Genomic DNA, 26,851 nt, shown 5'->3' with positions numbered 1-26,851 from the left:
GTGTGTGTGTGTGTACATGTAGAGGACTGAGTTCACAGAGTACTCAAAAATGAGCTCAGCAGTACTTACCGGAGGGCCCATTAGACCTGGTCTACCCAAGGGCCCTGAAGCCCCTGGTAAGCCTGTCTCTCCTTTTTCTCCATCCTCTCCGGGAAGACCCCTTCCTCCAGGGTTCCCCTGTAACCCAGTAAAAATTTTTAAGAAAGAGAAAGCAGTAAAATAAGTATACTACACAATAAGCAGATTTTTGTTTGGGATATAAAAGTAATCATGTAATTATGTAATATTTGAAAGATTTCACAAAAAATATCTACTTTTATATGTAATGAGAAAAGTATAATTTACCTTTAATCCATCTTTTCCTTGGAGACCTTCTTCTCCAGGAGCTCCTGGTTCACCCTATTTTGTAGCAAAAACAGTAAGATTAATTATTTTGCTAAACTGCTCACCTTAACTTATTTTTTGCTCCTGGTATCTATAGAAAGTAGCAGGTTTGTGTACATTTATTCCTACTTCTAATTTATTTATAAGGAATATTTGGCAGTATAATAAGCTTGATATAATTTGCTTGGAATAGCTCTGAAGATGATTTAAAGAATCAGTATTATAAATTCAAATATAAGATAGGCCCAGAATTTTAACTTTAGATTATTAAGGGAAATATACATTCATTTGGTAGCTCTGAAAATTTATATAGCTAGACCTGCGTTTCCTGAGTTCAAGGACTATAAATACTATCTCTCCTAAAGTTGTAGTACCTTAAATGGATTAATATGACTTAATTCAGTTAAAACTAGATTTTTAGGGTCTGTATTTTCTCACTTACAAGTGAGAGGCAACAATTAAGGCCCTGGTACATCAAGAAGCTGTCTTCCAGATATGGAACTTAACAGAAAAGTATAGCCATAGTCTATGAAGATATTAAAGTAATATTGGCTCTCTTGTTACCTAAAATATTTACAAGTGAGTTATTTAGTGCATCTTCACAGTTGCTCCTTTGCTCCCACCATTGACACTTCCATCACCCCAACCTCAGACTGCCCACCCCTGTGCAAATAAAGGGAAAATGAAAAAGAAACTGGATGTAAAACATGTCTCCCTACTTTGCCTTTTAGTATGCAAATGTATCTCGGGATTACCTTGGGCATTGTTTCTTGGGAAAAAGCTTACCACAGCTCAAATTACAGGCTGTCTATATTAGAATAACTTCTGTAAGCTCTCTAATTATACTTATTTATGATTATTTCCTTGAATCTTGTTAACTTTGTGACTTTAGATTTTTGTTGTTTTTCAAACATAAATTAGGTTTTAATCATTTATTTGTCTTGTTAGGTCAGGAAACATCCTGAGAGTTGATGACTGTTATTTGTGAATTTCTTTTTTTTTTTTTTATTTTTTTTTAAAGATTTTATTTATTTATTTGAGAGAGAGAATGAGAGAGAGAGAGCACATGAGAGGGGGAGGGTCAGAGGGAGAAGCAGACTCCCTGCTGAGCAGGGAGCCCGATGTGGGACTTGATCCCGGGACTCCAGGATCATGACCTGAGCCGAAGGCAGTCACTCAACCAACTGAGCCACCCAGGCACCCTGTAAATTTCTTTTTAATGCAAACATGAGTAACAATCACAGCTACTCTGCGTTATGTGTAAAGCATTCTAGAGAGTACACTCTACATACTGAGAAAAGGATGTACGAGGTTAGAACTCCAAATGCTACTAAATGACAATGTGAACAGGGTCTGGCATGCAGCTTTTAAAACTAAGAAATAAAGACAAACGTTTTTCTATTATGCACCAGAAAGGTTTAACCGTTATGCATTTTCTGAAGCTTTATTTATGCCAAGTTTTGAGTCTCTGAACACTCAGGCCAGTGCATTACAAAGGTTCCCAGTAGACATTTACCCGTAACCCTGGTTCTCCAGCAACTCCAACATTGCCTGCAGGTCCAACATTTCCCTGAAGAAACAAAGGGAAAGATTAAAACTTTTTTCTACTAAAACAGTATATCTAATAATTATGGAAAGTGTATTATGAGGATAGGGCTTTCAAAACACTTCCCATTTTTTTTCTTTTCCCCAGATTTATTGTAATATATTGCCCCATTAGCTTTATCATTTGTATTTCTTCTCTCTCTCTCTCTCTCTCTCTCACACACACACACACACAGACTCAGTAGATAGATAGATAGATGATAGATAATATTTTTTTCTGACTCATTTGAAAACACTTCCCATTTTTATCTGCTCTTCTGCACTTGCTTTCAAGATGATGGGTATTTGCCAAAACATGTCAAACAGGGGATTCAGTGGTAAAAGTTTAGAGACCCTTTTACTATTTAGGAAGATTACCTTTGCACCTGGTTCACCTTGCAGACCAGAGTCTCCCTCAATACCTGAAGGTCCCTAGAAGAGAATGATTTGACACATCATCTGTATGTATTTCTTTACCAATTGCAAAGGCAATAACAACCTCATAAGAAGATCATAGTAATTTGTAGCCCAAGGGTGAGATGTATGTCCAGGAAAATATTTCTGCTTCCACTTTATAAACTTCATGGCATAAGACCAGATAATTCTGGGATCTTTTAACAGTTCAAATGCCAAAATAACATCATCTGAAGTCAGGACTTTTAAGACCAATTTCTTCTATTCTTCCTGTCATCCTTTAATCCTTGGTCAAAGACAAACCACCTCCCATTTCCTCTTCTAATTTTCTACCCACATATTCTTACTATTCTCAGTGTTTTTTACTTTTCACTCTTCCCATCTGTTTCTGTTGAACACTTCCTTTAAAAATTTCAGTTTTCTTTATTCATTTCATAAAAAAAAATCACACAAAGATGATACGAATTTATTCACATTTTAAAAGATGTATATGGCAGCTTTTCCACTTTCCTTTCGTGGGCGGGTCCAGTTGGGGAGAATTTGGCTCCTTTTACCTTGAAAACATACAATTTCTTGCAACCTCTGGCTATCTCTAGGCCTGGAGCTCCTACAACTACTGTTGTATTGTTTGTTTGTTTGTTTCAGAGATATTGATCTTGTTTTTGAGCACACTAAGTGTACCCCGCCCCCTTCCCTTCCTCAGTCCCCCTTCCTCTTCTCTTCTCTCTCTTTCACTGTGTGCGTGTACTTATTGTATGCATGTATATTTATAACTATAAAAACACACATGTATTCTGTAATTCCCATGTTTTTGGAGTAGAGGGATAGCTTAAAGCATTAACTCACAGCACACTCTTGACAAAAAGCTTCCTGTTTCCCTGCTATCTTTCAGTGATTCCTCAGTAGTTCTGATCCATGGGTGATATTCTTTCTTATAACTATTAGAGCTTAAAGTATCTTTTATGTCATAGTATTTTAGATAAGAGGAAGTTCAGTTTTCCATTTTGACTCAGCTTCTGCAATACATATTCACTTTGCTTTTTTTCTAAAATAAAAGCTATCCATGCACAACAGTACGGATGGAATTATAATGAAAAGCCCCAGTCCCATTCCTCAGAAGCAACTACTTTATTTTTTTTATTTTAAAGATTTTATTTATTTGAGAGAGACACACACACAGTGAGAGAGGGAACACAAGCAAGGGGAAGGGACAGAGGGAGAAGCAGACTCCCCGCTGAGCAGGGAGCCTGATGTGGGGCTCGATCCCAGGACCCTGGGATCATGACCTGAGCTGGAGGCAGATGCTTAACCGACTGAGCCACCCAGAAGCCCCAGAGACAACTACTTTATAAAATAATTTTTGTTTTCCTAGTGGTTACTTCTATAACTCAAAAATTATACCTCTACTTCTCGATGTATCACCTTGCTAAAAGTTTAGTTTCCTTATTCTCCCTCCATTTTACCATCATTTCATAATTTTTTAATAGTTACATTATTTAAATTCTTCTGTGGGTTAGTTTTGTGTTTCTTTACTGTTACAAGAGACAGTACAGTACAGTACTTAAGAGGAAAAATTATGAAATGAGACTGCCTGGGTTTCTGCTCTGCCTCAGAAATGACAGAATTTAATATCCTACTTTAGGATTCATATTCTATGTTGAGAGAGAATTCCAACTCTCTTAGAACTTCTTCCATATTAAAATTGCTTTCAATGTCACAGATCTCCTCTGGTTCCTAATTTATCCCAACCTGTCAGCTCCTCTTGGCTTCTTTTATTCCTTTCTTAAACGAACTCTAATAAAGATCTGAACTCTGTGCTGTTTCTTTTCTTATACCAATCTTGGATTAGCACTTTAAGTCATCTCCATTTCTATTTCCAGTTGAATACTGCTGGGAAAAAATTACACACTTGTGCAAAGTGGCATCATTACATGTTGAGAGGCATAGTGACTAAGACAATGGGTTGTGGAGAGGGACTGCCTGAATTGAAATGTAGGCTGTACCACATGACTCCTAGCTATTGCTCTTGAGCAAGTTACTTAACCATTTTATGCCTTTGTTTCCTCCTCTGTAAAATGAAAATAATAGCTGTATATCTCATAGGGTGTTGTGACAATCCATTAATACAGCAAAGCACATAAATACTGCTAGGCACATAGAAAGTGCTTCATAATTGTGGGTTTTTGTTATCATTATTATCAATATAATGCAAATTCATGGTCTTCTACGAAAAGCTTGACTTTTAGTAAGGTATATCTGCTCTTTCACTTGCCTATAGTCATTTCCCTCTCCCATTATCTTCAACCACTATTCTAAACCGGCAAATTTTCCTCGACTGACCTACTCAACCCCTACTCCTTATCACAACATAATTTTTACCTCTTACTCTGTTAAAAAAAAAACAAAACCCTTCTAGTTGTTCGGTATGACTTTTCTCAGCTTTCTTTAGGCTCACAAGATGTGGCATAGTATAGGGTATCAGCATCAATTTTTGAGTCAGATGTGGATTCAAAGCCAGGCTCTCCTACTTTCTTAACCATTCCCTTGGGCAGATTAACAGACGATGACCCCCATCTCCCTAATACTCCTCTTTGGTCTCATGAAAGGTGTTGCCATCCATCCTGTTGCACAGCCTAGAAATCTGGGAATAATTTTTGACTTCTCTTTCCCCTTTACTTCCCATATTCTACAAATATGAAGGTTCTGCAGAATTTATATAAAAAACATTTCTCAAATCCATCCACTTCTCTCCCTTTCTATCCCTATACTTCAGTTCAGAAGTCCATTATTTCTTGCCTGGTTGAATGCAACGATCCTTTAGTAGGTATTCATGGCCTCACTCCTGTCTTCTCAAATATGTCCTCTGTGCAGCTGATAGAATTAACTTATCGTTCAAAAAAATAAATCTGACTTTATCACTGCTCTGCTTATCACATCTTACAATGACTTAATACAGCCCATAAGATCAAAAATTTAAGCTTCTTAACAGAGTACACAAAACTTTTCATGATCTAACGATTTCTCCATAATTTCATCCATTACCACACCTTGCTTCGACTTTCAAAGAATCCATATTGCCTTATGTTTGTATGTTCTTGCTCATACTATTCCTTTTTTCTGGAATTTCCTTATCCTTATTTACTCTTTTCATATGGCTAACTCCTACTCATTCCTTAAAACTCATCTCATCACTACCACACATTCCCCACAAGTTGTCTTCTTCCCTGTATCCAGGTGGAGTTAAATGCTCATTGCCATGTTCCTATACTGACCTGTGAATATCTCCATCACTGGTTCTAATACATTGTAATGTAATAATCTTTTATATGACTATCTTCTGGAATAGATTATAAACTCCTAAAGGAGTCAGGGACCATATATCAGCCATCCTTGTATTACCAGTGGATACAAAGTGCACAGCAAGAAAGCATGGCATAATCATGGAATTAAAAATAGGTTAACAAACCTGGAGCATGAGGGGGAGGAGAAGAGCTTTATTGGTATGTGGCTGAACAGGTCTGCATTAAGTCAGATAACGTAGAACATTACTTATCATGTTAAAAAGTTGGCATTTTATTAAAGGTCATGAGAGCTATAGAAAAATTCCAAGGAGAGGAATGATATGACAAAGAGAAACTGGCAACAATTAGCTAAGGAATGATAGAAGTTGCTGGAGACATGCAATAAGAGCAGAGGACTAGAGCACTGGCAATAGGGATGAAAAGGAAAGGATAAAATTGAGACACTGTGGGGGCTGTGGGGGCTCATTCAGAGGGAAATGATGGCTGACTGGAGAAAATAAAGTAGGAAGAGGAGCCTAGGAAGACTCAGTTTTGGGTTGTTGGACATAAGGAGTATCTTTCAATGAGATGGGAATAAAAGGAGGAAGAACAGTGGGAAAGTGATGGGTTTGGTTTAGATATTTTGAATTTAAGATGTATGTGGGCTATTTAGGTGCATATGTAAAAGACAACAGGGAATCAGTAACCGCAGCTGAAGAGACAGGCATGAGTTAGAGCCATCAAGATGAGAGCTCTAAGAATAATATTGGTAATTAAAGTCATTGTGATAATATGATTGCTAGGTTGAGAAAGAAGGACAGCTTCACATCAAGACTGAGAAAGGCAAATGAGAAGGTAAAGAGTAGAATCAAAAGAGAGCAGTTTCACAAAAGCCAAGAGAGGAATTTATGTCTAATTTATTTACAGCTAAAGTTAACAAACAACAGAAATGAAGTAATTGGATTTTATAATTATAATGAGTATAGTTTATTATTCCAAAATATATCCTAAATAGGGGTCACTTTTTTTTTTTAAAGACTGTTTATTTATTTGAGAGAGAGTGTGTGAGTGGAGGGAAGCAAAGAGAGACAAACCTTAAGCAGACTCCTAGCTGAATACGGAGCCTGATGTGGGGCTTGATCCCAGGACCCTGAGATTGTGACCTGAGCCGAAATGAAGAGTTGGACACCTAACTGACTGTACCACCCAGACAGCCCAGGGGTCACTTCTTAATATTCTTCTATAAAGGAGATATAACATCTTAGAGTGAAGGGTTATCAAGTTAACTCTAAATGAGTGAAGGGTAAGTGTTATTCACTTTTTGTTGTCATTTAAGTGGGCTGTTAAGAGAACTTCATGTGTACAGGCAGTAACCTCCTTGACATAGGCTGTAGCAACTATGCAAATATGGCTACTGCGGCAAGGGAAACAAAAGCAAAAATAAACTTTTGGAACTTCATCAAAATAAAAAGCTTCTGCAGAGCAAAGGGAACAATCAAGAAAACTAAAAGGCAACCTAAGGAATGAGAGAAGATATCTGCAAATGACATTACCTGATAAAGGGTGAGTATCCAAAATATATAAAGAACTTACAAAACTCAACACCCCAAAACTAAATAATCCAGTTAAAAAATGGGCAGAAGACATGAACAGACATTTTTCCAAGACATACAGATGGCCCGCAGACACATGAAAACATATTCAACATCACTTATCAGGGAAATGCAAATCAAAATTACAATGACATATCACCTCACACCAGTCAGAATAGCAAATTAATAACACAAGAAACAACAGATGTTGGTGAGGATACAGAGAAAGAAGAACCTTCATACACTGTTGGTGGGAATGCAAACTGGTACAGTCACTCTGGAAAACAGTATGGAATTTCCTCAAAAAGTTGAAAATAGAACTAACCTTCCAGCAATTGCACTGCTAGGTATTTACCCAAAGAATACAAAAACACTAATTCAAAGGGATACATGCACTCCAATGTTTATAGCAGCATTATCAACGATAGCCAAATTATGAAAAGAGCCCAAATGTCCATCAACTGATGAATGGGTAAAGAAGATGTGGTGTATATATACAGTGGAATACTACTCAGTCATCCAAAAGAATGAAATCTTTTTTTTTTTTTAAAGATTTTATTTATTTATTTGACAGAGAGAGACACAGCGAGAGAAGGAACACAAGCAGGGGGAATGGGAGAGGGAGGAGCAGGCTTCCCGCCGAGCAGGGAGCCTGAAGCGGGGCTTGATCCCAGGACCCTGGGATCATGACCTGAGCCAAAGGCAGATGCTTAACTGACTGAGCCACCCAGGCACCCCGAGAGAATGAAATCTTGCCATTTGCAATGATGTGGATGGAACTAGAGAGTATTATGCTAAGCAAAATAAGTCAGAGAAAGACAAATGTCATATGATTTCACTCATATGTGTGATTTAAGAAACAAAACAAATGTTCACAGGAGAAAAAAAGAGAGAGGAAAACCAAAAACAGTTTTAACTACAGAAAACAAACCGATGGTTACCAGAGGGGAGGTGGGTGAGGAAATGAGTTAAATAGGTGGTGGGGATTCAGGAATGCATTTGTTGTGATGAGCAGTGGGTGTTGTACGTAGTGTTGAATCACTAAATTGTACACCCGAGACTAATATTTACTGTATGTCAACTAACTGGAATTTAAGTAAAAACTTAAAAAAAGAGAACTTTATGTGTATAAAATTAGATTCATAAAACAGTCATCCTACTTTTAATGGAAGTTTAGGCTTTATTTTCTGAATATGAAACACGACACTACAGAATTATTCTTTAAATATATACCTAATGTATCAACTTTACCTTGAGAAGTCTTACAAAAAGTACTGGATATTGATGAAATAACAAAAAAGAGCCACAAAAAAAGTTACCTCAGCACCCATTTCTCCAGGAGGCCCAGCATCACCTTGCAATCCTCGTGGTCCCTACATTAAAATAAAATTTAAGATCTGAGAATCAAAGTTTACTCTGTATTTAGATTAACATATGCATCTAAATATGGAATTTTTAATATATAATATGTAATAGAACACATAATACATTTATCAACTTTCTGTATAAACAATTATAACTTTATAGTCGATTCATCTTTATAGTTGATTCACAGTTGCGTGTGGGTGTGTGAGTAGAAGGCTATGTTGGGATTCAAAAGAAAAGGAAAGAAAGGACAGTACCTTTCATGCTTTCGTTCCTTAATTCACTCGTCCATTCAATAAACATTTATTAAGCACCTAATAAGTATGAAATATCATACTAAGGGCTTTCAAAAGTTATCTTATTTGATGGACATGACAATTATATTTCTACTGGCTATTCATGGCAAATACGTGACAAACAAAATAGCATTTTTAAAGAAGCAAATATATGATCTCCAATGAAATAAAAATGTTAGAATTTGCTTGATGTCATACTTTATCATGGTAGTGAATCCAGTTCAACAATTTCTCTGTTTTACATGAACAGATATAACAATGTTTACCCATATGATTTAATCACTAAGGTTCAATAAAATGCATGTTGGGACTTTTACTGGAATCCTGGTCACTGTAATACTGAATAGTATAATTTTAAGTAAACAAATATTGAATATTCAGTTTATTGCATAAACATTAAATTGGCTAAACCAAAATGATCTTCTTAGTGTGTGGAATCCATTTAACTGGCTAGAATTATTTTATTTTATTTTATTTTATTTTATTTTTATTTGAGCGAGAGAGAATGAGAGACAGAGAGCATGAGAGGGAGGAGGGTCAGAGGGAGAAGCAGACTCCCTGCCGAGCAGGGAGCCCGATGCGGGACTTGATCCTGGGACTCCAGGATCATGACCTGAGCCGAAGGCAGTCGCTTAACCAACTAAGCCACCCAGGCGCCCCGGGCTAGAATTATTTTAGATAGATTAATACTTATTTAGCAATTACAATATAATGCTATTTCTCCAGCCATTCAAAGAAGATACTTGTACTATTTGACCTTTCTGGAAAGATAGTAGAAAGAACGTGTTTTCTTAGATTCAGAAAATAACAAGATAGTTAAAATTATCTGTGAGATTATACTCCATAACAATTTTGTGAATACCTCACCTTTAAAAAATGTAGTAATGGAAAGCAAAATGTGCTATGGTTGGTTATGTTAAACTGTTTTCTGAATTGTTACAGTCAGTAATGTTCATTTTAATTATTTGAAAGTATGAAAAAACAAGATTAAGTATATTATCCATAATTCTACCATTCAGAGGCGACACTGTAAATATTCTTGTATATTTCCTTCTAGTTCTGTTGTGGGAGCATACTTACAAATAACTTTATATCTCCCTGTTTTACACTTACGATTCTATTCTGAACATAGACATTTTACCATGTTATTATAAATACTTCCTAACAAATTGTCCAACAGTTACATAAAATTCCATTTATCTCATATTCTGCAGTACCATAAATTAGTCATATTCTTAATACCAGACATTTATATTGTTTCTTTATCTTCTTTACAGTACAATTTTACTTTACTGGATTTATCATATGCATGTTAGACTCCTTATCAGTGGATGTTAAGGTCTGTAACATCAGGTGATATTGTCAAATAGCTGAGATAAACATTGGAATGACTGCAAGGCTGGTATGCAGGCATCACATATGTCGTCTCTACTCAACAGTATAGCCATTAAAGGCATTAAGAGGTCCCTGGTGCTTTTCAGTTATGGCTTATTAAACATTATGTATAATATTTTAAAATTTGTGAATTCTCCTCAGAATGTGTTTCTACACTATTATAAACACACTGAGAGAAACATGTCTGTGCAGAAGTATGTGTGTATTCTGCATGTCCTCCCTTAGAACAGAGTCTGAAATGTACCATTATTTGGTCATGAAGTCAAGTAAATTTCCTGAAATGTTCAATAATTAACATTCTGCAAGCAATATATAAAAGTAAAATCTATTTCATTGAATCCATGCCAACACAGAATATTATTTTTTAAATTCTTCATTAATTTGATGGACAATCTCTTATCTTAAAATGTATATATATTTGACTATTAGTAAGGTTGAATATTGTTTTTGTTATTTGTTTATCAGCTATCTGTGATATTCTATGTGTTTCTTGATCATGTCCTCTGCCTATGTATTTTGGGAACCATTTAAAAGATTTATATGAGTTTTTTATGTGTTATGGTCATGAACTTATAGGCATCCTATTTTACCATTAACATCTGCCTAGTATGTAGTTTGTCATTTAATTTTTTTTATATATTGTTAAAAATAAACTTTCCCCCCCCAAGTATGATCACTGTAGAATACCTGGAAACTCATAAAGTAAAAATGATCCAAAATAACCACTTGCTGTAGTTCCTTAAATCTTTGAGCATAAAAAAATTGGGATGAGAGAAATTTAAAATTTGTATATAGTTAAATCTGTTAGTCCTTGAAGACTTTTTCCATCACATTTAAGGTTAAAACATCTATTTCCATGTAATTATTCTATATTATTTCTTTTAAAATCTACCAGCCCTAATCTTCCTTTTATGGCAGGTTAAAAATATTAAGCTATTTTGCCTGCTTGTTTTTATAAGTTATCCTTATGATAATTAAATCCCACACCTGATTTACATGGGTAATGGGATTTTTGAATGGGACTGTGTTAACTCTAATAAATACATTAATTTTAAAAATAGTCTTCTAGTTAGAAAATAATCTGACTTTTTACTTAAGTCTGTTTCTAGGACTCTTAATGAATTTTTGAAGTTTTCTTTGTATGTGTCCCATCCAATTCCCATTAAGTTTATCCTTAATTATTATGTTTTGTTTCTAGCTAGAGTGGGATATTTTTCTATTATATTTTATTACTTGTATATTATATGTATATCAGAAAAACGGATTTTTAAAAATATCTATTTTACGTCTTGCCATTATATTACTCAACCTCAGAAATTGAAAAATACAGAATTAACTCTTTGGGTTTTATAAGTTTTGGGGGGTTTATTTAAATTTTCTCTAAATAATAATGCTTTTCTTTCCTTATATGATCATTTCTATGTCATATACCACTACACTAGCTAAAACTTTTTGAATAATGTTAGATAGTATAGTGACAGTTTAAAATGTTATATTGTGGTTCCTATGCTTCTGGTGTTTCCATATTTCCTAGTAGTTTGGGTGCAGATATAAGATAAGCTACTTTACTTTATTACAGAACTATGTTTGATTAGAATATTTTGTTTCAATTAATAAACTTTATTTCTTACAGAAGTTTTAGATTTACAGAAAAATTAAACAAAATGTACAGAGTTCCCATATACCACCACCCTTGCCCAGTTTTCTTTATTATTATTAACATCTTGCATTAGTGTGGTACATTTGTTACAATTGATTAATTGATATTGTACACTTAAAGTTCATAGTTTACATTAGGGTCACTCTGTGTGAACACAGACACAGAGTTGTACAGTTGTATGAGTTTTGAGATATGCATAATATCATGTATCCATTATTATAGTACCATATAAAATAGTTCCACTGCTCCCAAATTCCCCCGTTTTCCACCTATTCATCCCTGGTCTTCTACCCCCAACACCTGGCAACCACTGTTCTTTTTTACTGTCTCTATCGTTTTGCCTTTTCCAGAATGTCATATAGTTGGAAACATACGGTATTTAGACTTTTCAGACTGGCTTCTTTCACTTATCAGGATGCACTTAAAGGTTCCTCTGTCTTTTTGTGGCTTAATAGCTCTTTTCTTTTTATTGATGAATAATACTTCATTGTATGGATGTACCACAGTTTGTTTATTCATTTACCTTTTGAGGACGTATCAGTTGCTTCTACTTTGGGCAACTATGAATAAAGCTGCTATAAAGCATTCATGCACAGGTTCTTGTGTAGGCATTAAGTTTTCCACTCATTTTGGTAAATACCAAGGAGCATGATCACTGGATCATAATGGTAAGAATATGTTTAGCTTTGTAAAAAACTGCCAAGTTGTGTTCCAAAGTTGGCTGTACCATTCTCATTCTGTATTACCACCAACAATGAATGAGAACTCCCACTATTCTACATCTTTGCTAACATCTGGTATTGTCAGTGTTTTAGATTTTAGCCATTCATACAGGTGTGTAATGATATGTTATTGTTGTTTTAATTTGCAATTCTCTCTAATGACATATGATGATGATAAGCATATTTTCTTATGCTTCTGTGCCATCTGTATGTCTTTGATGTATTGTCTGTTCAGATCTGTTGCCCACTTTTTAAATGGATTGTTTGTTTCCTTACTGTTAACTTTTAAGAGTTTTTTCTATATTTTGCATACAGGTCCCTTATCAGATATGCATTTCACAAATGTTTTCTCCCAGGCTGTCGCATGTCTTTTATTCTCTTAACATGTCTTTCACAGAGCAGAAGTTTTTAATTTTAATGAATCCAACGTATCAATTTTTCCATTCATGAATCAGGCTTTTGATGTTGTATGTAAAAAAAGTCATTGCCAAATCCAAGGTCAATGAGATTTTCCTCTTATGCTATCTTAAAGAAGTTTCGGTTATACATTTTAAATTTAGGCCTATAATCCATTTGAGTTAATTTTTTTGAAAAAGTATATGGTCTTTGTCTAGATCCTTGTTTTTTGGTTTTGCTTTTGTTTTTATGTGGACAGCTAGTTGTTCCAGCACTATTAGTTGAAAAGTGTTGCCTTGGCAACTTTGTCAAAGATCAGTTGACTATATTTGTGGACTTCTATTTCTGGGCTTACCATTCTGTTCAAATGATCTATTTGTCTATTCCTACTACACTGTCTTGAATACTGTAGTGTTAGTGTTATATTAAGTCTTTATGTTGGATCGTGTCAGTCCTCTGACTTTGTTCTTCTTCAATATTACGTTGACTCCTCTGGGCCTTTTGCCTTTCCTTACGAAGTTGAGAATTTATCAATATCCACAAAGTAACTTGCTAGTATTTTTGACTGGAATTGCTTTGAATCTATAGTTGTGACATCCTAACAACATTTAGTCTTCCTATCCATGAACATGAACTATCTCTCCATTTATTTAGATCTTCTTTTATTTCTTCAGTCAGTTTTGTAGTTTTCCTCACATATATTCTGTGTACATATTGTTAGATTTATACCTATTTCCTTTTTATTTTTGATAGTAATATAAATGGTGTTGTGTTTTACATTTCAAATTCCTACACTACACTACATCAAAAACTAATGATGTAATGTATGGTGATTAACATAACATAATAAAAAAAATAAAAAATAAATTTCAAATTCCAATTGCTTATTGTTGGCATATAGGAAAGCAACTGACTTTTGTATATTAATCTTGTATTCTGATATCCTGCAACCTTGTTATTGCTTATTAGGTCCAGGAGTGGTTTTTATTGGTCAATTGTTTGGGGTTTTCCACATAGTTGGGTTCATACCTACTATATACTGTTTTCTATTTGTTACTCATGTTGTTTCTTTCTTTTCTTTCTTTATCTTCCACTCTTTTTTAACCGTAGATTTTAAGTAATTCCATTTTCTCTCTTATTTTATCATATCAATTATACTTCATTTAGAACATTTTTAATGGTTTCTCTAGAGTTTGCAATGTATATTTACAATTAATCCAAGTCTATTTTCAAATAACACTATACCACTACACTTATCCATAAGGTATGAGATTAAATACACTGTTGTGATTATTATTTTGTACAAACTACCTATTCTAGTAATTAAGAATAAGAAAGAAAAATATTTGATTTTACTTTTATATATTCCTTCTAAAGTTCTTTCTTCCTTTCTTCTATCCTAGATTCTCATTTATATCACTTTCCTTCTCTCTGAAGAATTTAACATTTCTTACAAGGCTGGTCTACTAGTGACAAATTCCATTAGTTTTTGCTTGTCTAAGAAAGTCTATTTCTACTTCACTTTTAAATTCCCAGTCTGAAAATTTCAAAATTTCTTCTATATCTGAGACTGTTTTTCCCCTTTTTGCATGCCCTGTAATTTTTTTGTTGAAAGTCAAACACAGTGTATAAGGTAAAAGGACCTGAGGTAAACAGGCCTTCAGTGAAAGGTTTTAAGTTATCTGGTTGGGAATTAGGCTGTGTTTACTGTTTGCTGCACTATGGTGTCAGGAGCTAAATTTCCTCCTAGTGTCACTGTTTTTGTCTTGTCTGTTGTCTTTAGGCTTTCCCAGAGATGCCTTAAATAGGGTTTGGGCCTGCAGTTCTTTTAGCTGTAATCCTCAGCTATTATACAAGAGCCCTATTAATGTGATGGTAAGTTATAAGATGAAGAGAAACACTCTATATAGTTTTATGATTAGGTCTCAGTCTTTCAATGAGCCTGAGTTGGGTATTTTCTTTCTCCCATGTCCAAGGCTAGAAGCATCTAGGGTTGGGGAACTGCTCTTCTCCCAAGTTCAGTAGGCTTTGGCAAAAACCCAAATCAGGTAGGCTCAGATAAAACAATTTCCCTTGAGGGCAAGCTTTGTTAAGGAGAACAGAGCACTCTGAGTGTATTTCAAAATGGTTACTTTTCCCATCCCACTGCTAGAAGAAGAAACAGGTATGTCTCTGAACCTTAGAGTGAGAACCTAGCAGGTCTTTTGGTGGTAAAACTCAAGGACATGTGGCGCCTTGCCACAGATGGGGTCCCCTCTTAGTTTTTTTAACACTTATGATAGTCTAAATTGTGTCTTAAGCAATTTGTCAATTTTATATTGACAAATATAATCATAGTTAAAGTTCTCCTACCATCCAGTTATGGCCTTCTGCTCCTGGTAAGCTGTCGTTCTCTATATCCTCCTGTCTGTCTCTCCAGTTTTCAGGCAACAGTTGGTCCTTTGACCTCAATGATCTAAAACGTGTTGTTGATTTTCAGTTTGCTCAGCTTTTTCCTTGTTTTAAGAAGGGGGATGACAGCTTCCAAGCTCCTTACAATTCAGACCAGAAACCATTTTACTATAATTTTTAACAAATCAAAAATAGTTGAATTTTATTTTATTTATTTATTAGTTTTTAAAGATTTTATTTATTTATTTGACAGAGAGAGATACAGCGAGAGAGGGAACACAGCAGGGGGAGTGGGAGAGGGAGAAGCAGGCTTCCCACTGAGCAGGGAGCCCGATGTGGGACTCGATCCCAGGATGCCTAATGACTGAGCCACCCAGGCACCCAAAAACAGTTGAATTTTATTGAGTACTTGTTTTTAGCATTTTCCCACTATATCTGTAATATGTTATATTATGGATTTCTTAATATTAAGTAATTTTTGCCTTTTTTATTTCTTCTTTCACTTTATTTATATTTCATCTCAGTCACTTAATTCTTTATATATATACAGTTGAATTTTACTTGAAATTTTTGGTATTTGGCTGAAATTTATCTTTAGCTTTTTCTGTTGGTGCTATTTTTGTCTGATTTTAGTACTGTCAAAATTCTACTGAGACACTGGTCTTTTATCTTTTGCTTCTAGAACTGTTGCCATTTTTTATATCTTCATAAGTAATTCAATGTCATGTTTTATCACATACTTTTTAATTAATCTGAGAATCCTGTTAATTATCTTGTAAGGTGAGTGGAAGTGACTTCTGGTATTCAACTAAGGAAGTGTACCTAGAAAATAATAGTTTTTAAATTGGAGGGCATATTGTAAAGCAAACTTATCAAGAATTGATTTTTTAGAAACAACAGCATTCCCGCATTTTCCTTTTTCGGCAGTTTTCAATGTTTACAGATATCAAAAATATTTATTTGGGTCAGCCAGAAACTTAGGAATCACTTTACATATGGACAATCTACCTCCTGTTGATTTCATATCTCCTTTTGAATCTTTTATATCTATCCACTTCTTTTCTCTGCTAATCAAAAGCATTCTACCATCTCTTATTTGGATTACAACAGAAAGCAGTGCTTATCCACTCTTAGTCCCTTCCAATTTGTTTGAATGATCTTTACAAAACAATAATATGATTATAAAACTAGCCCTATCTCTTCAATGACATCCCTTTGTTCTTATGATAAAAACATAAATCCTTGGGAATAGGGCCTGCAAAGCTACATGTTTTGTCCCCTGCTTCTTTTTCCATCCTCATCTTACACTTACATCCCACCTGACTCTGTGCCATTGCCTTCTTTTAGATCTTCGAATAAATATGTAGAGCTTCCTCTCAGCTCATGACTTCTCTCTAAAATAACCTCTCCCCATCTTTGCCTAAGTAATTACTATTCATCCTTCAGATCCTAGCTCAAATGCTCCTCCTCTGGAAGCCTTTCCTAAGGACAGTTTCTCTGTTATACATTCTTTTAGAATTGAATTCCTACTTCACAGCATTTATCTCAGTTTGTAATTATCCTTTTATCTCTGTGATAATTTAATTAGTATATATGTCTATCATTAGACTGAAACCTCCATACTTACCACTACATTCCAAGTGCAGGTACTTAATAAATAATTGTTGATTGAATGAATGAATGGCCAACTATCCAAATCCCAGTATTTGCATTGTAATGAGCAAACTGGTTTTGGAATTTGTCTGGGAAAAAGAGACAACTCTACTAGATGCTGACTATAGAAAGGTGTAGTCTTCTCTATTTTATTATTCTCAAAATATAAATATGTTTCAACATCTCTTCTGTGTCCTTCATTTTACCAATTTACTTCTTTTCTTTTCTATAATTTAACCAGGCAGCTCAAATATATGCAACAAAGCCCATCATATCCATTATAAATTGATTTATATTTTTTTTACCAGTCCTACTGACCCAGTGACCTGAATGTTAATTTTTAGGTGCTGTTAAACTATTTAGTTGTTTATGCCTACAGTAACAAATCTTTTCTTATATAAAGTCTAAGATATTGTCTCTGCTGTTGCCATAGCTCTTTTGACATACTTTACTTAAATGTGTTCCTTACTAAGATTAAGTTAGTTTCCATTGCATTTCACTTCATCTAATATCACTGGCTAAACAATTATGTTTTTGGGTATATGACCTTTTGTCAATTCAGTTTAACAAACATACCCTAAGTAGATCTAATATGCTACGCTTTATACCAGGCAGGATTACAAAGATGAGAGAAATGGTCTCTAACTTCAAAGAGCTACAGACTTTTTCAAAGAGACATTTAAGTAAATAATGCTAAAGAGAGTTGCATTATTTTTGGTCAAATAAATATTAATATTGGGATGGGGAGATACAAAACAGGGAGAGAAACAAGAGGATTTTAGTTTGATAAAATCAATACCATATCTAAAATTCTTCATTTGGAAAGAATTATATATACAGTCAAATCTTTACTTATTGCTTGGAGAGTTTATACCATAGGTTAAACATGTAAAGGAGGAAATGAATACAATTTGGTAAGAATAGTTCTTTGACTATTACACTTTCCACCTGCTACTAGCTAAATGAATTATGCAAAGGCCACCTGTAAACCTTTGGGTCAACATAGATAAGATCAACCCAGTAGAGTTTGAAAGATTATACATCTTACAAGCATGTTACAGCATATTACATCTGATACCATTAACTAGAAGAATGACTTCACAGGCAATAAAGAATAAGTTGTGAGAAAGTAGGTGTGACAAAAATCTTTCCTTTTCACAATCATTTTCCATAGAAATTTTATAATTGAATCACATTTATAAAATCATGATGTAAGTTTTTGCATTATTGATATACCAGTATTTCTGTCATGTTTGTACATTTAGGCCCATCGGATGTAGAGCTTGACCTCTTTGTATGGTATTTTATTACAGAGTTAGCCTCAAAAATATAATTTTGTGTGTCTGTGGCAGTATAATATAGTCATAAGAAGAGCAAGCCATTCACAAAGAAAATTTCTCCAAGTCCATAGAACAGAGCTATCTTTGTTGAAAATAGAAATATGTGAAATTTTAACAATTCCAGAAAAACAGGACCAAATCTGACTATATGGCACCAGAAAGGTACTAAAACCTATATTCACAGCAAAATATTTTCTATATAATTAGGTGTCCATGATAAATGTGTATGTACCAGCCACAGCATAAGAGGGCAAGAAAAACACAATTAGAAAAGTATATATACATATACATATATAGTATAAAGATAAACTTACTGGTTCTCCTTCAAGTCCTCTGTCTCCTGTATTCCCAGGGGGTCCTTGTAAACCCTGAATAAACGAAGGCAAAATGTGAAGAAAAAGTGATGCTTGAAAATGTTTTACTTTCCTTACCTCAGCTTTCCTTTACAATCCTACCACCTAATTTTTCTGTCTACCTCTATTCTCTCTTTTCTTTTTATGGTAAAATATACATAACATAAAATATATCATTTTAACAGTGTTTAAATGCGCAAGTTTTGTGGCATTAAGTACCTTTGCGTTGTTGCACTACTATCATCACCATCTATTTTCAGAACTTTTCAACTGCTCAGACTGAAATTCTATACCCATTAAATAACACCCTTTCACCCTCCCTGGTTCCTCTGGCAACCATCATCCTGCATTCTGCCTCTTTGACTACTCTAGGTGCCCCATATAAGTAGAGTTATACTATGTTCTTTTGTGTCTGGCTTATTTCACATGGCATAATGTCTTCAAGTTTCACTAATACTGGAGAGAAGGAAGATGTCAGTGGAGTAGGAGGATCCCAGACTCCCCTCAGCCCAAAAATACAACAAGGTAACTATCAAATCATCTTAAATACCCCCAGAAACTGACCTGAATACTGACAGAACAAACTCCACAACTAAAGGGAGAGGAGAAGCCACATTGAAAGTAGGAAATGCAGAGACGAGGTTTAGGGGAGAAGCAAATCCTGACTGCTATGGAGGGGAAGGAACCATGGTGTGGAGAAGGGCGGGAGAGAGGAGCACACAGAGGAATGCACAAGGAGAATGTTTCCCATAGCTATTGGCTTAGAAAATGAGAAGGGCTGAATTTTGTGAGTTCTTGCAACCAGTGGGGCTCAAAGCCTAGTTTTAAAGGCCAGCAGGCTTGGCTGGGATAGAGCCCAAAGGGCATTTGTGCTGCTCTTGGACAGAAGGCAGGCAAACAACTTGGGAGCATACAGCATGGAAACAGCAATCTGAAGAGTGCTTGGGGCACACAATGGGGAGATTATATACTCTTCTTAGAGCTGATCCCTGAGAGGCAGTGTTCAAGGAGACACCTCTAGGGGAACAAAGAAGCTGGCCAGCACCATTTCCCTCCCCTACCCCTCAGCATAAATACAGCGGGAAGCAGTGCAGCACCGACACTGGCTGCCTAACTTGTTTACACTAAGCCCCCCGCCCCCAATCTGCACTCTGATGGGGCTGCCTTTCTCAGTCATGCTTGCCTTGGTCCCAGCACAACGAGGCCCTCCCCAAGACCAGCACACATCCCTATTCATACCACATCTCCCAACCAGAAAGTTTTGCAGAGCCTCAGTTCTGGAGGAGGTGGTGATAGGTCTCATTTCACAAGCAGACCAGAGTACACCTATTTAAAACTGACCACATTCAGAATGGTAAAGAACCAAACACTGCCCACATCAGACAAGAGGAGCCTCTGGAGACAACTGGCCTGAAGGACAAAGCAGCCAGAACACAAGAGCAGAGCACATGCAGCACACACGAGAGAAACTCCCTGAAGTGCCAGGCCCTGGGAATTACATGACTTCTTTTTCATAAGGCCATTAGTTTCAGGAACAGGAGATATAACTGGTTTTTCTAACACAGAGAATCCGGCAGAGATTTAGATAAAATGAGAAGACACAGGAATTTATCCCAAATGAAAGAACAAGATAAAGTCATGACCAGAGATCTAAGCAAAACATATATAAGTAACATGCCTGATGGAGAATTTAAAGCAATGATCATAAGGATAGTCACTGGACTTGAGAAAAGAATGGAAGATATCAGTGAGACCCTTATCAAAGAGATAAAAGAGTTAAAAAATATCAATCAGACATGAAGAGTGCAATAAATGAGATTAGAAACATGCTTGATGCGGGCGCCTGGGTGGCTCAGTCGTTAAGCGTCTGCCTTCGGCTCAGGTCATGATCCCAGGGTCCTGGGATCGAGTCCCACATCGGGCTCCCTGCTAGGCAAGAAGCCTGCTTCTCCCTCTCCCATTCCCCCTGCTTGTGTTCCTGCTCTCGCTATTTCACTCTCTGTCAAATAAATAAATAAAATCTTAAAAAAAAAAAAAAAAGAAACATGCTTGATGCAATGAGTATCAGTTTGGAAGAAGCAGAGGAACAAATTAATGACCTAGAAGACAAAATAATGGAAAGCAATGAAGCTGAACAAAAGAGAGAAAGAAGAATTATGCAAAACAAGAATAGAGTTATGGAACTCAGTGACTCCATCAAATGTAATAACATTTGTATTATAGGAGTCCTAGAAGAAGAAGAGAGAGAAAAGGGGGCAGAAAATTTATTTGGAGAAATAACAGCTGAAAACTTCACTAATCTGGGAAAGAAAACAGACATCCAGATCTAGAAGGCACAGAGAACCCTCATCAAAATCAACAAAAGTAGGCCCACACCAAGACATATTATAATTAAATTTGCAAAATTTAGTAAAAAAGAAAAATCTTAAAAGCAGCAAGACAATAGAAGTCTAATTTAACTTACAAGGGAAAATCCATAAGGCTAGCAGGAGATTTCTCAACAGAAATTTGGCAAGCCAGAAGGGAGTGGCATGCTGTATTCAAAGTGCTGAATGGGAAAAATCCGAAGCCAAGAATACTCTATCCAGCAAGGCTATCATTCAGCATAGAAGGAGAGATAAAGAGTATCCTAGACAAACAAAAATGAAAGGAATTCATGACCACTAAGCCAGACCTGCAAGAAATATTTAAGGGAATATATATAAAGGAAAAACCAAAAGTGACAATAAAAGGCAGGAAACACAAAATTAGTAAAAATTAGTAAAAATTAACATTTCTGTAAAAATCAGTCAAGGAACTAAAAAAAAAAAAAAGAAGGTATAAAATATAATAACATATACCTAAATGTGAGGAGGAGAGGAGAAAAGAATGGGCTCAAACTTAAATTACAATCAACTTAATATAGACTGCTGTATACAGAAGAGGTTATTTACAAACGTAATGGTAGTCAGATATCAAAAACCACTAAGACACATGCAAAGAACAAAAAGAAATAAATCCAAATATATTATTATCAATATATCGGCAAACGATGAAAGAGAGAAAGGCAAGAAAGGATCAGAGAAAAATCTCCAGAAACAACCATAAGACAAGTAATAAAATGGCAATAAATACGTATTTATCAATAATTACCTTGAATGTAAATGGACTAAATAATCAAAGACAGAGTGTCAGAGTGGATAAAAAACAAGACCTATCTATATGCTGCCTACAGAGATTCATTTTAGACTTGAAGACACCTGCAGATTGAAAGTGAGGTAATGAAGAAATATGGATGTCAAAAGAAAGCCAGAGTAACAAGACTTAGACACTACATGGACCAACTAGACTTTAAAGCAAAGACTGTAACAAGAGACAAGGAAGGACACTATATAATCATAAAGGGGATAATCCAACAAGAAGATATAATTACTGTAAATATTTATGCACCTAATGTGGGAGCACCCAAATACTTAAAACAATGAACAACAAAGATAAAGGAACTAACCAATAATAATAAAATAATAGTAAGGGACTTTAACACCCCACTTATACCGATGGACAGATGATCTAAACAGAAAATCAACAAGGAAATAATGGCTTTGAATGACACACTGGAACAGATGGATTTAACAGATATATTCAGAACATTTGACCCTAAAATGGCAGAATACACATTCTTTTCAAGTGCACATGGAATATTCTCCAGAATAGATCACTTAGTAGGTCACAAAACCAAGAAGACTGAAGTCATACCATGCACTTTTTCTGACTACAATACTATGAAACTAGAAGTCAACTACAAGAAAAAATCTGGAAAGATCAAATACATGGAGGTTAAAAAACATGCTACAAAACGATGAATGGGTCAACCAGGGAATAAAAGAAGAAATGAAAAAGTACATGAATACAAATAAAAATGAAAACAGAATGGTCCAAAACCTTTGGGATGCAGTAAAAGCGGTCCTAAGGGGGAAGTATATAGCAATACAGGCTTACCTTAGGAAGCAAGAAACATCTCAAATAAACAACCTAACCTCAAACCTAAAGGAGCTAGAAAAAGAACTACAAACAAAGCCTAAAGCCAGCAGAAGGAAAGCAATAATAAAGATCAGAGTAGAAATAAATGATATAGAAATTAAAAAGGCAATAAAACAGATCAGTGAAACCAGGAGCTTGTTCTTTGAAAAAAATCAATAAAACTGATAAACCTCTAGTCAAACTTATCAAGAAGAAAGGTTTAGAAAGGGCCAAAATAAATAAAATCACAAACGAGAAAGGAGAAGTAACAACCAACACCACAGAACTATAAATGATTATAAGAGAATATTATGTAAACTATATGCCAACAAATTGGGCAACCTAAAAAAAAAAAAAGGATAAATCGTAGAAACAAATAAACTATCAAAACTGAAACAGGAAGAAATAGAAAACCTGAACAGACCAATAACCAGCAAAGAAATTGAATCAGTAATCAAAAAATCCCCAAAAAACTAAAGTCCAGAACCAGATGGCTTCACAGATGAATTCCACCAAACATTTAAAGGGCATGTACTGCATGGAGCACTGGGTGTTATATGCAAACAATGAATCATGGAACACTACATCAAAAACTAATAATGCAATGTATGCTGATTAACATAACATAATAAAAAAATAAAAAATAAAAAAATAAAGGGAAGGTAGTACCTATTCTTCTCAAACTATTCCAAAAAATAGATAAGGAATGAAAATATCCAAATTTATTCTATGAGGCCAGCATTACCCTGATACCAAAACCAGATAAAGACACTACAAAAAAAGAGAACTATAGGCCAATATCTCTGATGAACATAGATGTAAAAATCCTCAATACTAGCAAATCAAATCCAACAATACATTTTAAAAATCATTCACCACCATCAAGTGGGATTTATTCCTGGGTTGCAAGGGTGGTTCAATATTCATAAATCAATCAATATGATACATCACATTAATAAAAGAAAGAATAAGAACCAGATGATCAATGCAATAGATGCAGAAAAAGCATTTGACAAGTACAACACCCATTCATGATAAAAACCCTCAACGAAGTAGGTTGAGAGGGAACATACCTCAACATAATAAAGTCCATTTATGAAAAACCCACAGCTAATATCCCCAGTGGGGAGAAACTGAGAGCTTTTCTTCTATGGTCAGGAACAAGACAGGGATGTACATTCTCACCACTTCTATTCAATACAGTATTGGAAATCCTAGCCACAGCAGTCAGACACCACAAAGAAATAAAAGGCATCCAAATTGGCAAGGAATAAATAAAACTTTCACTATTTTCAGATGACATGATACTACACATAGAGAACACAAAAGACTTCACCAAAAAACTGCTAAAACTGACAAATGAGCTCAGTAAAGTCGCAGGACACAAAAATCAACATACAGAAATCTGTTGCATTCCTATACCCTAATTATGAGGCAGCAGAAAGAGAAATTAAGAAATCAATCCCATTTACAATTATACCAAAAACATAAGATACCCAGAAATAAACCTAACCAGAGGTGAAGGACCTGTACTCTGAAAACTATAAAACACTGATGAAAGAAATTGAAGAAAACACAAAGAAATGGAAAGACATTCTATGCTCATGGATTGGAAGAACAAATATTGTTAAAACGTCAATACTATGCAAAAGCAATCTACACATTTAATGCAATCCCATCAAAATACCAACAGCATATTTCACAGAGCTAAAGCAAACAATCCTAAAATTTGTATGGAACACAAAAGACCCCAAATAGCCAAAGCAATCTTGAAAAAGAAAAGCAAAGCTGCAGGCATCACAATTCTGGACCCTCAAGTTATATTACAAAGCTGTAGTAATCAAAGCAGTATGGTACTGGCACAAAAATAAACACATAGATCAATAGAACAGAATAGAAAACCCAGAAATGAACCCATAATTATATAGTCAATTAATTTTCAACAAAGCAGGAAAGAATATCCAATGGGAAAAAGACAGTCTCTCCAACAAATGGTATTGGGAAAACTAGATAGCAACAAAAAGAATGAAATGATCACTTTCTTACACCATACACAAAAATAAATTCAAAATGGATTAAAGATTGAAATGTGAGACCTGGATTCATAAAAATCCTAGAAGAGAACACAGGCAGTAACTTCTTTGACTGTAGTTACATCTTTCTAGATATGTCTCCTGAGGCAAAGGAAACAAAAGCAAAAATAAACTATTGGGACTTCTTCAAAATAAAAAGCTTCTGCACAGCAAAAGAAACAATCAACAAACTAAAAGGCACCCTAGGAATGGGAAAAGACATTTGCAAATGACATATCTGATAAAGGGTTAGTATTCAAAATATATAAAGAACTTATAAAATATATAAAAAAATTTTTTTAAATTTTATTTTATTATGTTATGTTAGTCACCATACATCATTAGTTTTTGATGTAGTGATCCACAATTCATTGTTTTCGTATAACACCAGTGCCCCTGCAGAATGTGCACTCCTTAACACCCATCACCAGGCTAACCAATCCCCCCAAACCCCTCCCCTCTAACACCCTCAGTTTGTTTCTCAGAGTCCATAGTTTCTCATGGTTCATCTCTCCCTCCGATTCCCCCCCTTCATTTTTCCCTTCCTTCTCCTAATGTCCTCCATGCTATTCCTTATGTTCCACAAATAAGTGAAACCATATGATAATTGACTTTCTCCACTTGACTTATTTCACTTAGCATAATCTCCTCCAGTCCCATCTATGTTGATGTAAAAGTTGGGTATTCATCCTTTCTGATGGCTGAGTACTATTATATTGTATATATATGGACCACATCTTCTTCATCCATTCATCTGTTGAAGGGCATCTCAGCTCTTTCCACAGTTTGGCTATTGTGGATATTGTTGCTATGAACATTGGGGTGCATATGGCCCTTCTTTTCACTACATCTGTGTCTTTGGGGTAAATACCCAGTACTGCAATTGCTGGGTCATAGGGTAGCTCTATTTTTAATTTTCTAAGGCACCTCCACACTGTTTTCCAAAGTGGCTGTATCAACTTGTGTTCCCACCAACAGTGTAAGAGGGTTCCCCTTTCTCCACAACCTCTCCAACATTTGTTGTTTCTTGCCTTGTCAATTTTTGCCATTCTAACTGGTGTAAGGTGGTTTCTCAGTGTGGCTTTGATTTGAATTTCCCAGATGGCTAATGATGATGAACATTTAAAAAAAAAATTTTTTTTTTTATTTGCGAGAGAGAGCACGAGAGGGAGGAGGGTCAGAGGGAGAAGCAGACTCCCTGCTGAGCAGGGAGCCCGATGTGGGACTCGATCCCGGGACTCCAGGATCATGACCTGAGCCGGAGGCAGTCGCTTAACCAACTGAGCCACCCAGGCGCCCCGATGATGAACATTTTTTCATGTGTCTGTTAGCCATTTGTATGTCTTCTTTGGAGAAGTGTCTGTTCATGTCTTCTGCCCATTTTTTGACTTATTTGTTTTTTGGGGTGTTGAGTTTGAGAAGCTCTTTATAGGTCTTGGATACCAGCCCTTTATCTGTAGTGTCATTTGCAAATATCTTCTCCCATTCTGTGGGTTGCCTCTTTGTTTTGTTGACTGTTTCCTGTGTAGAAGCTTTTTATCTTGATGAAGTCCCAAAAGTTCATTTTTGCTTTTGTTTCACTAACCTTTGGAGATGTATCTTGAAAGAAGTTGCTGTGGCCAATGTCAAAAATGTTACTGCCTATGTTCTCCTCTAGGATTTTGAAAATATATAAAGAATTTATAAAAATATCCCAAATAATCCAGTTAAAAAGTGGGCAAAAGACATGAATAGACATTTTTCCAAAGAAGATGCACAGATGGCCAAAATATACATGAAAAGACGCTCAACATCACTTATCATCAAGGAAATGCAAATCAAAAATACAATGAGATATCACTTCACTCCTGTCAGAGTGGCTAAAATCGACAACATAGGTAACAAGGTGTTGGTGAGGATGTGGAGAATGTATGTATATGTATATGCATATATACATATATATGTATGTATATAT

General features: G+C 35.3%; 1 protein-coding gene across 1 annotated transcript in view; it reads right to left on the bottom strand.

The window, feature by feature from the left end:
* The window catches only part of COL24A1 (collagen type XXIV alpha 1 chain), a 391,649-nt gene that overhangs the window by 118,089 nt on the left and 246,709 nt on the right, over positions 1 to 26,851 (bottom strand). The window contains exons 32-37 of the mRNA XM_064588890.1: positions 18,788 to 18,841; positions 8,575 to 8,628; positions 2,347 to 2,400; positions 1,901 to 1,954; positions 346 to 399; positions 70 to 177 (exon numbers count right to left, since the gene is read on the bottom strand). Coding sequence (XP_064444960.1) covers positions 70 to 177; positions 346 to 399; positions 1,901 to 1,954; positions 2,347 to 2,400; positions 8,575 to 8,628; positions 18,788 to 18,841 — 378 coding nt within the window. The remainder of the gene's footprint in view (positions 1 to 69; positions 178 to 345; positions 400 to 1,900; positions 1,955 to 2,346; positions 2,401 to 8,574; positions 8,629 to 18,787; positions 18,842 to 26,851) is intronic.

This window comes from Mirounga angustirostris, unplaced genomic scaffold (assembly GCF_029215605.1).
Source record: "Mirounga angustirostris isolate CCGP_5_RB_7025 unplaced genomic scaffold, mMirAng1.0.hap1 SCAF_4, whole genome shotgun sequence".
Classification (NCBI taxonomy): domain Eukaryota; kingdom Metazoa; phylum Chordata; class Mammalia; order Carnivora; family Phocidae; genus Mirounga; species Mirounga angustirostris.
The sequence above is the reverse complement of the archived record's forward strand: the minus strand, read 5'-3'. Positions and strand labels throughout refer to the sequence as shown.